General features: G+C 30.1%; 1 protein-coding gene across 3 annotated transcripts in view; it reads right to left on the reverse strand.

The window, feature by feature from the left end:
- Nucleotides 1-13,735, reverse strand: part of Crk (Crk proto-oncogene, adaptor protein) — a 189,858-nt gene that overhangs the window by 10,781 nt on the left and 165,342 nt on the right. For all 3 annotated transcript variants that reach the window (XM_080148235.1, XM_080148233.1, XM_080148234.1), the window contains 6 exons: nt 9,268-9,338; nt 8,685-8,771; nt 8,178-8,257; nt 7,533-7,581; nt 3,122-3,208; nt 2,596-2,673 (listed from right to left, as the gene is read on the reverse strand). In XM_080148235.1, the coding sequence (XP_080004361.1) occupies nt 2,596-2,673; nt 3,122-3,208; nt 7,533-7,581; nt 8,178-8,257; nt 8,685-8,771; nt 9,268-9,338 (452 nt within the window). The remainder of the gene's footprint in view (nt 1-2,595; nt 2,674-3,121; nt 3,209-7,532; nt 7,582-8,177; nt 8,258-8,684; nt 8,772-9,267; nt 9,339-13,735) is intronic.

Raw genomic sequence — 13,735 nt, forward strand, 5'->3', positions numbered from 1 at the left:
AGGAATATTTTCACTGAACCGGGATGTAAAAAAAACCAAATCTAGTATGATTTGTTTTATATAACTTATTTATTTCATTTCTGAATCTGTGTAAAGATTAATTTCTCTTCCATTTACCTATGGCTGTATTCCAGTGTGCTAATGGACATCTGACACGACGGGACAATGGATATGAATAATGAATTAACATCATTCAGGGATACAAGGATGAGCAAATAGGAAAGAAAATTTGAACAAGAACTTTAATAGAATATTTTAGAAATAATAACTTTAATTATAAGAGCATAAATTAGAGAGAGAGGATGCTCAAAATCAAACAACTGACACTTTAATTCGACGAACTTTGTCTTGTAGTCCTAACTAGATGATAACTGGTGTTAAAGTGACTAAGACATTGGTATTGCTGGTTTAGTTTTTGAGGTCTTTAGCTATGACACAGTTCAGTTTAAGATTCAAACCATCCCCTAAAACTTTTCCCTTTTCTCTGATTTATTTATATAGATTTGAATAGGAAAAAATCTTTTAGCATAAAAAAGGCACATTAAAATTAATCGTTAGATTTACTTTGCTGTGTGAAAATACCATATGTTAGGGGGAGTTAAGGGATTGGAAAATAAAAGATAAATCAATCTTTCCCCAAATATTTTTTAGATCATTAAAAAGGACAAAAGGGATACAGAATTATTGTATATTATCATAATTTTGTTTTTCTGGATCTCCAGGTAGATCACCTTCCCACACCCCTGTTATTTTTATATTTTAAAAAGATAAATACGTGAATTACAATCCTTTTAATAACTCCCTCACCTTATATTTTCCTTAATTTTAAAAAAGATTTTTTGGGTATAGTCCCTTTCGTAACATCGCACCTTATGGGGCGATTCTTCTTATTCTTAACAGTAGCTTTTCTCCTATTTCTAGCCCCTGTGGGGTGCTCTAGCCCTGCGGGGCTAATTACCTAACCCTGTGGGGCAATCACCTAACCCAACATAACCTAACCTAAAATAACCTAAAAAAAAAACATTTTAAAAATACGATGTTACGAAAGGGACTATTCCCGATTTTTTTCTTTGAATAGCCTGTGAATCTATCCTAGGTATTCAAATAAAGGGATACTTGAATGAAGTCACGAAAAAAAGGATGTGTGCAAAAATGGTTTTTGAAAAAAAAACAAAAACAAAGGGATATGGGTATCGGGTATATACAGGGTGCAGCACATAAATCCGGACTTTTTTAAAACGGCCATAGTGTCAAAACTACTTGACCAATCAGGACGTTTGAACCCACTATAAAAAGCTTAGGTAATGACCTTTTAGCACAAAAAAAATCTTTGAACGAAAATAGACGTGTATTCCGAGCTGGCCGCGCATATGTTCAGCAAGGCAGATTCGAAATGCGCAGGTGGTTTATTCTTGATTCTCGACTAGGGTCCACTAAATCTAACCTCAGCCCATCTGTAGGTGAGGTAGAGTTATGTAACTTGCTGGAAATACTGTTAGATACATAAGTGAGATACTAGAAAAGACTAGAGATCTCTATCTGAAATGGCTTGGCCGTAGTACTCCAGCAAAGTGAAATGGGGCAGATTTTGAAATGTAAAAAACGTCAAAAACCGTGAAAAATTGTGAATATTTCTCGGTTCTAGATTTCAGGGACCCATATGGAACTCAAAAACTTTAGACTATGGGTTGCGCTGACAACCCTAGCTGAATCGTCATGCCAATTCCAAAAAGGTAAAAAACGTCGTTATAGCTCAACTGTGGTCCAAATAAGAGCCTCCGTGTCAAAGGGTACCTCGAAAGTTGGGTTAATTTGGATCCTGCGGTTACTCACATTCCTAAGGAAATGTGGCCTCCCAGCAGCCTGATCTTAATTCAATGGACTTTTAGGCCTACAGCTACTTTGAAGCATGCACCAATAGACGTGCCCATATCACAAAGACCTCTCTCATTGCCACTATCAAGGAGAACTTCGCCAGCTTGGACAGGTACATTTTGACCTGGGCCTGCCGGCGGTTGAGGAAGCGGGTAGAGGCGACGAATGAGACTGGCAGCCATTTTTTTGAATAATCTAATAGTCAAATACCTATTCTGCCTCTCAGTTTTTAAAATTCAATAAAATCTTTAAAATTGAAGATTTTATGTTCGTTTGTTTAAAAATTAGAAAAAGTCCGGATTTATGTGCCGCACCCTGTAGATGTCAGCAACTATAGAAATTGGGCTAAAATCAAACTTTCCACATAAAAGTATTTATCGTCATAGCTATACTAGGAATAGAAAATATTTACAAACAAAATTATATAAAAAAAAATATAGATAGGTAACATCAAATAAAGAGTCATTTATTTCATGGAGACACCTTTTTCAAAAAAGTGTAAAATTATCATATTTCAAATGTTTCAAATGTTATGTTATGGAATTTAAAGAATTCTCAAGAATTTTGTTTTGTTCATGAGGTAGGGTCGTCCAAAGGGGGACGGGGGATGGGTAAAGGTGGTTTGCTCCCCCCCCTCATTTTATAAAAAGCTTGGACGTCTTTGTGATGAGACTTGAACATGACACCACCCAAAATTACAAGTAACAGAGTAAAACTTACCTCTAATCTCAAGGCTGTTTTGTCATAAGCATTGGGAATTCTACTCTGCTTTACTCGTGCATACGCTGGCAAAACTCGCTAAAAACATAGACGATATTTACAAAAAATAAAGACGACTTTTCGTAATTTGAGCACAAAGACAATGTTTGCAGACAAACAGTTTATATCTAAATACGACTTGTTTGTGTTCGAAAAAATACTTCTGTTTACCTTTAAATCTTTGTTTATATGTTTTAGATTTTATATTTTGATATATTTGTTTTTATGTATGGTAATTAAATTATGTGTAAACTATCTTACTATGCTGTGGTTGAATTACATTTCTATGTATAAAGTTTCTAGAGGTGTATTCAGTCCTATGCATGAGATTCTTATAGCTAACCAGAAACACCAAAGGCTCAATAAATAAAAATATCTTAAAGCCAGACAAAAAAGGTCACCATCACTTCTAAGAAAAAACCTCCAAAACAGCTGAATTCAAGAAACATTAAAGAGATTTTCATCATATAAAAGAACAAAAATATACCTGTATATTATTTGAAGGTTTGGGTTTATTGTTTGATAATTCAATGCCATTTGAGGAGCCGTTTACAAAACTCTGGGATTCATCCACCTGTAAAGCAAAATAATAATTATATAAAGAAATTTTCACTAGTGGCTTCGAAACCGATTAATATCCGCCGGAATAAAACTGGCTCTCAGCCAATTAAAATCATGTATAGCATTGTATTAGATACATCTTTCTACGAATATCAAATAAAATCGGCCCCAGAGAGTCTGAGAACCGGTTGTAATCTAGCGGATATTAATCGGGTTCGAAGCCATACTGGAAATAGTTTATATTTTATTCTACTCCACCACCTAAATCCTTAATTTTATATATCCTCTATATTTTTTTTAAACATGTCATTAATGATAAAAAAATATCTTTTAAAAGGGTAAATAAATGGGTTTCAAAAGATTAGATAAATCAAAAAACACAAAAGGATAAAAAAGTATCAAAAACACGTTTTTTAAAATTGAAAATCAAAACTGTCTTTTGTTGTAAAATATTAGTTTCTTTTTAGGTTTTGTTAAGTATTCATTAAAAACAATCTTAAAATAAAAAAGAATTTAATCTGATTAATATTATTTTAATCATGAAATGCATGTGTGTTTCCTTAAAAAGCCCACGCCTCCTTGTTCTTAAATCCTGATTGGGTAAGTTTCCTTAAAATAGACATTTTAAATTACCGTTTATACAATTAGACAAGCATTGAATTATTTAATTTGGTTAGAAATACTTATATTTAAAAAGTAGCTGGTTTTAATCCTGTGTGTACAGTAAGATTTTAAGAACTACTTAGGTCTAGAATATAATTTAGTTTTGAAGAGGGGTTAGTTCAACCCGCCAAGCTTAATGCCGATAGTATAGCATAAGAAAAAACAAGTGAAAGATGTTATGAATATTCTAAGGCGATAAGAAATAAAACTCTAGTAGAGAAGCCACTAGCTTTAAAACTAAATTAAACTGAAAATGAAACTCATAACAATGATCAAATTTCAATTATTAAATTTTTTGAAAATTGTAGGGGTATGGAAATACGAAAATTACCTAACTTATTATACCCCTCTCAAAATTTATAAAAATAACCATCTAAAACTTTTGTAACCCCTTATTTTACGCCCTCCATCTTAAAAAAAAACTCGGACGTCCTCCATAAAACCATCTTACATCAAATTTATTTTCATATCTTAACTCCTTTACCCGAGGAAAGTTTGGGGACAGTTATCTAACAGTTTTTAATTTTTGCCAAATATATTCAAATATGAAATCCAATATTTTATAATTTTAGACTTTGGTATCAAAGCTGTCTTATTGGTTGGTCTGTCAGATTTGCACTTATGACGTCACATAGATGCAGACATAAATCAGCTAATGAAAAAAGCTTTACTTTACTTTTACCAATACGATTTTTGTAATTACATTCTGACCAATCACATTGATTGTTTACATTCTTTTTGATCTAGTTATTTTGAAAGTATAAAATTTTGAATTGAATTTTTTTTTATTGTTTTGCCTATCTACTATAGAACAATTACTTCCTTGTTAAATTAAAATAAAACTGCATTTACACAGTTAAATAAAATTCAATAAATTAAATCATATGCCAAATTTATGAAACCTATATGTCATGTCTGTGATGTCATAAAGCAAAATATCATTTATTTCCCATTTAATACTCCTACAATTTAAATATATATCCAATTTATAGATATTCAGGCATTGGAAGTTATGACGTTGGACGACTAAGGGATAGGTTTTGAATGTAGGGATGACGTCATCAAGAATTCAAGTAAAAAATAGTATAATTAAAGTAAAAAATATAAAGCTTGATAGAAAGACCCAACTAAATAAATCATTGATAGTTAAATGCAAAAATTAGGACCAACGGTTAAAAATATGCCTTGAAATACAAGTGTATTTAAGCTTTATTTGAAATATTATCTTTTTTATTTTTAGTGTTCTTTTATTTATAAGCCCAATATTTCTTAAAGGTCTAAAAATTTTCTTTATAAATATTAGGAAACTTCAAATTTTTTCTTAAAATTGTCAGTCTCACCTTTTGTTCATTTGTCGAATTTGTGTATATGATAATCCTTAAACACACACAAAATGAAAACAGAAAAGGGAAAAAATTAAACCACACCACACATAAAATCATTCTTTTTCTTATCATATGATAATGAACGATGTAATCTAATCTTCTAGGAGAACTATTTACATACACTAGATACACTGAAATGAATTATAGATTAGCTTTGCTATTTCTAACTAAAGCTTGCTCTATGCATGCACATATGTCTGTTTTTGAAAACTTGGTAAAATTAATTTCTTAAAAACCTAAAATTAATTTAATTTTTTTACATCAAACGTGAAATAAACTGTCAAAAACAGACTTTCTCAGAGTTTTTTGTTGTTGTCTAGATACTTTATAATTAGTGTATGTCCGTATGAGGGCAGTCAGTCTTTCCTTATTTAGTTTCATTAGGTCTATTATTTAATTTATTAGTCTAAACATATTTTTTGCTTGTTACATATGAATAAAGTTGTTCTTGTTTTTAGAAAGAGTTCAATTATGAAACCTAAAATTGATTATTCAAATAAATGAGAGGCAAAAACTACCTTTAGTAAAAAATATCAAAATGAATGTGTAGTGTAATGTTAGTAAATCGATTTCACAAAAAAATGAAGTTTGAAAAATTAATGTTTAGTTTTGGGATATTAAAATTGTAAAACAAATATTTTAACAATGTTAAAATTCACGCAAAGTTACTGTCACTCACAAGTTAACCTGATTCATTTGGTTTGGCAAGTTTCTGTGGCTTCATTGATTGATTGATTTGGGCGCCATTTTGATTTTTTAGTTTGGAGGTTTTGCATATTGATTGATTTTTAGGCTATTTTCAATTATGTTTTAAGAGGTAGAACTTACTTTTATGAACAATTATGAAATTATAGATACTTAATATAGATACTTCAGACATTTTAAGCTTACTATAATTAAGTAAGTATATTTACAAGTTGTTTTTATATATTTTTTTAAGGAAATAGTAAAACTTTCAGCAATTCTAATCATATAATATCATTGTAATTCTCTTTATTATTGGTTGAAAAGTTCGGACACTACAGTTTTAGCACCAACCAATCAAGATTTAATAAAAGTACCCAAATTCATTTAGCCAACTAATGAGAGATCGTGCTTTAGAAAATTTTGGGTTCTAATTTAATTTACAGTCAAATGTCCCCTTCTTCCTTAAATTGTTTCAAATTTTAATTATTATATGATTAAAATAACTGAATGTCTGTTTCTTTCTTAGCTTAACTTTAAATAAAATATTATAAAAGAAATTTTATACTGAAAAAAAGTTAATTAAAAAACAAGACACTTGATACATTAACATTTTCATTATCGTCAGATAAAAAGACGTAAACATAACAAAAACAAATTTCTTACAAAATTTTGATATTTTTATATAAGTTTTGAAATAATTCCTTTATTTTAAAGTGGGTTACACATTAAACAATGTTTGTGATATTTTATTTAGGTTAGGTAAAGTAAGCAAAATTAGAGACCCCCGTAGGAAGGGGAACCCTGGAAATGAAGCGTGGGGGTGGGGGGGGGGGGGGGGCAGTGGGTTGTCTATGTAATATAATTTCTACAATTTTATTATTTTACCTTATTTACCCGTTTAGTGAAATTAAGAATTACTACTTTACTAGCGGCTGTTGCCCTAACATTAGTAGGATGTTAGTTAGAAGAGGAAAGATAAGTCACAAAATAGCCTAAAACAATCCTAAAACTTTAATCTAAAAATAAGTAGCTATTTGAAGGCTATTTGAAGCTTCCTTAAATTGGATAACTTAATCGGTTGTGGGTTCACAAGATCTTAACGAGCAGACAATAAAACCTCTAAATAAGATTGAACTAAAATACTTTCTATATAAATTATGCTATTGTTGTAAACTTAAATATATACCAAGGACAGGGATATGGTATCTAAAGAAAATATATTTTTCCTCTAACTTTTCCGCTAGTAGAAATTAATCATATATTATGTTGTAGTTGTAAACATTAGAATATTATTCATCTCATTGTATTACAGACAGCTTTCCATGGATAGTAAAATTTCAACATGTAAGATAAATTCCTGTTTTGTTACCCCCGAGCTTAGCTAATTTTTATTTGAATATTCGTGGAAAATTGTCTGTAATTCGATTCTATACATCGAAACCGATTAATATACAGTGAATAAGAACCGGTTCTCAGCCATACTGAAAAAAATATTCTTTTTTTTAAGTTGCAGAAAATTTAGTTTTTCCTTAGGTGTCATATCACTGATTCTTGTTACAAATTGGTCAATAAATAAATAAGGAATAATATTTAATTATTTACTTTAGCAACATACGGCACAGGTATGGAACCGGTTTGACCCAAAGAATTTCTAAAAATTAAAAAAATATACTCTTTATTATTTCATTTTTACATTTTCTTTTGCAATTGTCGCGGAAACAATTAAAAGAAATAAAAAAAACTACCTACGTAAAATCTAGTAAAACAATATCTAACCCTTAGAAAATTTATCAGATTAATTTTGCTGGATAAAAAGTACGTTTTTGACATAAGAATCATAGGATTAATTCATTTCTTGTTAATGCTAGGGCCAATTAATACCATAATTTTAATACTATGTCCCATAATTAATTCAATAATTATCAATGCTCAGGCCAATTCTACCCATAATTTTTATACTAGGGAATTTTAATTCCATAATCTTTAATGGTCCAAATAATCCCATAATTTTTGTGGGATACGGTGCCAAATAATACCCTAATGTTAAATGCTTAGACCAATTAATCCCAATGTTTATAATGCTAGGGACAAACAATCACACAGTTTTTAATGCTAGGGCAAATTAATCCCATAATTTTTCATTTCCTTTCCCGAGTGCAACTAACCATATAATCATATAACAAATATCCATTACAAATTTCAGCTCAATAATGTATTCCAATTATAATGCAAGAGTATAAAATTTTCCTAGCAGTCCACCATTGTTCCTCGTCTTTAGAAACTATGGTTAATATTTCTCCTTTCTTAAAGGGTAAATCATCTGGATCCTGAAAAAAGAAAAAAATTAGATTTTCCAGAATGAATTTTGAATCTAATTGATCAAAAAAATTTAAAATATAAACACTTAAAAGTTTATGCTCAAATTAATTCACACCCAGGGATGAGACAATGGACAAACAATAAATGTACAGCTCCTGCTCTACTCAAAAAAGTAAAATAATAGAGGCACGTACATTTTATAAACACGCTTTCTCTCCTTCAAGTTATTTTATTCAATCTTGATTGGGAAGTAAAAGCTAGGAGTGTCCAAGCTCTTCCAGTAAAATTTATTTTTACTCTTGGATTAGTGTTGTTCATTATCATCCATAGACTTACCCCTTAAGATCCTTGAGTAAACTACTTTTAATAAGATGTACAGACAAGAATAAATCTTAGCATAGCAGCGCGACTAGAAATAATTAAAAATGTACTTACACTTCCTTCAAAATCATATTTTCCAATGACTTTTTCTGTTCGCTTTGGTGCAGGCCTTATTAATGGTGTAGTGTCTAGGTAATGCAACTGAAAAAAGAGAGTACATTATTATTAGGAAAGTAACAGGATGTCTGTCCGTATTTCTGTCAGTTACGATTATACCAACTTCAACACCGATCAATTTCAAATATTTAGGAAGATTGACAGGGCAAGTTTTAAGCTTTTTAACGGAGAGCAGGGGGCATCAATCCCTAATTCCACAAAAGCTTCTTAATCTTTATTTAAATAAAAATACAAGTGAAGCCTTTAGGAACTAAGTGAATGGTGAGGGTCGGAGCGATGTATTTATATAGAAGAGTATTCTATGTTTGATGAAGTTAAGAAGTAAGGTTTAATGTTTTTCTGTCTGTGTGTACAAAAGGATCTCGCTAATCGCTGATCCGATATGTTTCTCCTTTACAGTGTAGCTTCTCATAGGTGTCGACTTAGAATAAAAGTAAACCAGAAAATAAAGTATTATTAATACTTTTTTAGGTTAAGTTAGGTAGGGATTAGAAGAGCCTGTCGCGTTGGAATAACTTACTTTATAAAAATTTAACAAAGAAGGAAGGTCTGTGAACATTTGATCTCCAATTCTGTATCGAGTCTGATCACCTAAATAGCAAACATCGGTCAATAACAAAGAAAATAATGATTTTTTATTAAATTCCTGTATCAGGTGAACTAAATCTAACTTAAGTAAAATAGGTATTAAGATTTCAAATTATCATATACAAAAAATCTATGCCATTTAGGTACTTTTCCTCAAAAGTGTCCAGCGAGCGCAGAAACCCCCATCTACCTTATTTTAAATTTCTGGCGGGCCCTAAACCTTCGGGGCTACCCTGCAGTCATTATAATAAAACTTAAACTAGCCTAGTGTAAAACAAAAACACGAAAAACTACTCCCTCCTTATTTCAATTTATTTCTCAGTATGGGATTGGGGGGGGGGGGGAGTCTGGGCCTTAAGGGGAAACCACTTTGTTTTTTAACAAAAATAACTATTCACGCTTCGTTTTTTATTAAATGAATAAGTTGGGGTACAATATTTGGCACTTTCGATATAAGTAAATGATAATAAAAAACCCATAGAATGCGATAATAACTTCAGAAAAATCGAAGAAAATAGTTTTCATACTTAATTAACGTTTTTAAGTTTTTCTTCAAAAAGTTTAGATAAGATGCCTTTAAAAGTCGTCTATGATTTTGTCAGGGATAAAAATGTAACTTTAAAATAAGAATTACAACATATTTTTTCAATTAGTACAACGTAAAATTTTGAACATTTTATTGATCAGTATATTTTTTAAAATGTGAAGTAGAAACCTGAATATTTTATCATGAAAATTGTGTTATGATTTGATTGTCTGCTAGATTACAAGAAAAAAGATACTGACAGTACTTGTTGGTTCTTTTAATAAAATTAGGTAGATTACTTTCAGAACCCCTCTTTTTGCAACGTTATTTCAATAGAACAGAGCCGTAGTCTTAGTGTTCTCAATATCTAGACAGCCAACCATTGTTTTAGAATTGTTCAATTTTTTTAACTTCTGATAAAAACAGAATTAATGGTATTTTTGTAAATATTATACCTCCAAGAAATGGCTATACTTCCCAATCATATGTTGTGTGATATTTAAGAGGAATTATTTTGATATAATGTCATTAAAATATTCGTTGAAAAAAGTGCTATTCTAGCTTATACTTCACATTTTAATGTGTATGATAATTCAAATAAAAGATAATGAAGATTTATATTATATTTAATTCTTAAAATTATAAAGAAAAACCTGGAAACAGTAAAAAACTGACTTTATTTTATTGACGTAGGGAAAATTTTGTCAAATATTTGAATAAAAAACAATATTAAACAAAATAAATTATTTTTGATATAGTCACAAAAAGGCTTAATGAGTTTAGGAAATATTTCATTCACTAATCATGTCATTTAAACTCTATTTCACAGAATACAGTGTAAAAAGATGTTCTCGTTTTAATTTTAAGTAATTTCAAATGCATTTTAATACCTTTTAATGATTTATTTTTTGAAACATCTTTTTATAAAATGTTATTGATTTTTGAAGTTATATGTTAGAATGTTTTTAAATTTTGTTAACATTTTGTTTTAAATGTAGAAAATTGGTAATTCTAAACATTCAAAAAATGATTTTATTAAATTTTCATTACTTAAATTGCATGTTTGATGAAATTTTCAACTGATAATTCAAGAAAAATCGTTTAAGTTTTATTATATTTTACTTTGAATTGTTAAAAAAATATATTATTGTCAAAAAAGGAGAAGTTATGTTTTCCTCAAAAAAAGACCTAAAACATGAAAATTAACACGTGTAATGAGAATTTTTCTCTTTCAGGTTTAATTTTAAGTAATTATTGATATTTTTTGTAAAAAGGATTTTATATAAAAAGTTTTAAAACTCGAGTTATGTAGTGGTTCTAAAAAAGGTTGCGAATTTATGCAATTTTCTTGCAAAAAAAATTTTCTAGGATTTTAAAAATAGCAAAGGGTGTTATTAGACGTACTTACAGATACAATTGCTAAGTCATTTTGGCCAAACACTAAAATAAAGTTTTGACATCTGAGGGTCCAACCGTGTATTAATTAAAAATCATCCAAAAACATGTATGTAATATGACTCACGTTGAGAACGAACTAATCCCAGTTAAAAAACAATTTTCGTAACAATGATTATGAATTATAATGAATCTTCAAATCAATTTTATAAGAAAAGAACAAGATCAGTCGCGTCCCAAAGTTTTACCCATATGTCATTAGCGTAATTGCTTTGTTTTTAGTAGCTAAGCTACTCTATAATTCACTTTGTCTGTCCGTCAGTCCGTCCGTCCATAACGCTATGGGGGAAATGGGATTTACTCAGCTCCTATAAAAGATAGAATGCTAAAATTCCTATTATTAAGGAGTACAATTAACTATACAACATCAATGGCGGTCGGACGGCTTTTTAGCAGGTTTTAGGCTATTTTTTATATCAAAGATATCAAAATTTAATTTTTCCGTCGTTTGGAGAAAACAACAATAACGGTCAGACTGCCCTTTTGCAAGTTTTTAACTATTTTTATATTTTTTTACATTTTCCCCCATATCTTTGTTGTTTATGGTCCGATTTTAAATTTTTTTACAGTTAAAGATCAAAATTAAATTTTCCGTCGTTTGAAGAAAACAACTATGAAGGTCAGACTGCCTTTTTGCATGTTTTTGGCTTCGCTATGGAGTTGTCATTCTTGTTTCTTACTGTTTTCTGGGAGATTATGACTTCGAATCTGCACGTTAAAATGGTTTCACTGCTACTTCGTTAGGCGAGTGAAAATAATAGCAATATTATGTGGGAATGCCTTAGCCTATAAACCGACACAACTAATTACCACACACTAATATGACTTTCAGGTCATATAATCAAATTGCTGGTTGTCTGCTGCAGTTATTCCTGTCAAAAGAAGTGAACTTTTATTGACATGTTGAAAATTTTAATGTATTAGATGAATGGATTCAGATGTAATATCGTATTATAAAAAGTAGTAAGGTTTTTTTCTCTAAAGCTTAAGATTTCAATAACAATAAACTGATGTGATTGAGATATCCTCTTTAGGAAAGCTCTATATAAGTCTTATGTTGGTTTTAGCAACCGCTAGTTATAAATTATCGATATATTGATATCCTTATGACCAGAGATATAAAAGGTTAGGACATTAGCCACTAAATTGAAGTAAGCTCTCCATTGAAAATACACAAAATTATACCTCTTTAGATTAAAATTAGTAGTTGAAACGTTTGGACACCCTGCTTAATAAACCAACCAATCAAATACAATAAATACCCCCAATGTCCCCTCCCTCCCTAATGACAATGTGATTACACAGTTGATATGATAGCTACATGAATTGTACAATAGATAACACTAATATATATTATTTAAATAAAGACGAACAGAGGGATATTTAAAGATTAACCAAACAAGTATAACTTGAATAGCTTCGCTGCAAACTCTGTCCTCCAGACCCAAGGACCCTTAATATATCTTATCGTCTTTTTAATTAATCAAAAATATCAAAGCTTAAGATTTAATTAAACAACTCTATTGACGTCATTTATAATCTTTATAAAGTGATCTTAAGCATCCTTTTTATTAGATGGGAAGCATCTCTATAAGTATCCGTTTCCCTCACAGATCTCCTTCAAACAGAAAAGTTGTATATCACTTTTAGAGAATATTCTAATAGAGTTAACTCTATTAAAAGTAAATAAGTGTATAAACACAAACAGCCCTTTTTCAAAAGTCCATTTTTCAATATTTTCCTTTTGGTGAACAGGGACAGAATAAATTTACAATTTTGTACTTCCACACTTAAATTATTAATTTTTAACCTATTTCCCAGTTTTGTATTCTCCCAGATTTTCAGGTGAGATGACAACAAAATTTATCAATATCTTTCTTTCTCTTTATGAAAATGATATAAATTGAAAGATTCATGTAACAATGCCTTAGTCTCTCCTCCTCTTTATTGTTCCAATAACGTTGTTGTAAGGACAATTATACCCATCAGAAGCGATGCAATAACAAGCTATAAACATCAGGGTTGGCAATCAGAATCAGAATCCGTCCAATTTTTGGACAATTTTTGAACCCAGAATCCGAATCCGCTATTTTAATAGCGGTTTCTGATTGTTGATTGTTAGGCTAAAATTTGCGTGTTGAGTTTTTTTTTGGGTCCAAATATATATTTTAATTTTTAACAAAGTTAGGTTAGGTTTAGTAAGTGTTAGAAAATGGCCGCTGTAGGGTCTAGAAATAGGAGAGAAGCTAGTGTGACAATATGAAAAAACGCAGCTTTAGATTCTTCCCAGTACCCAATAAAGTTTAATCCATTAATTTATTTTTAAAAAGGCCTTTTAAAATATTGCTAGAATTCGCAATCCGAAATACGAAAATCCGGCAAAAAAATAAGAATCCAGAATCCACGGATTAATCCGTTA

This window comes from Acartia tonsa, chromosome 14 (assembly GCF_053477335.1).
Source record: "Acartia tonsa isolate MP-2025a chromosome 14, ASM5347733v1, whole genome shotgun sequence".
Taxonomy (NCBI): domain Eukaryota; kingdom Metazoa; phylum Arthropoda; class Copepoda; order Calanoida; family Acartiidae; genus Acartia; species Acartia tonsa.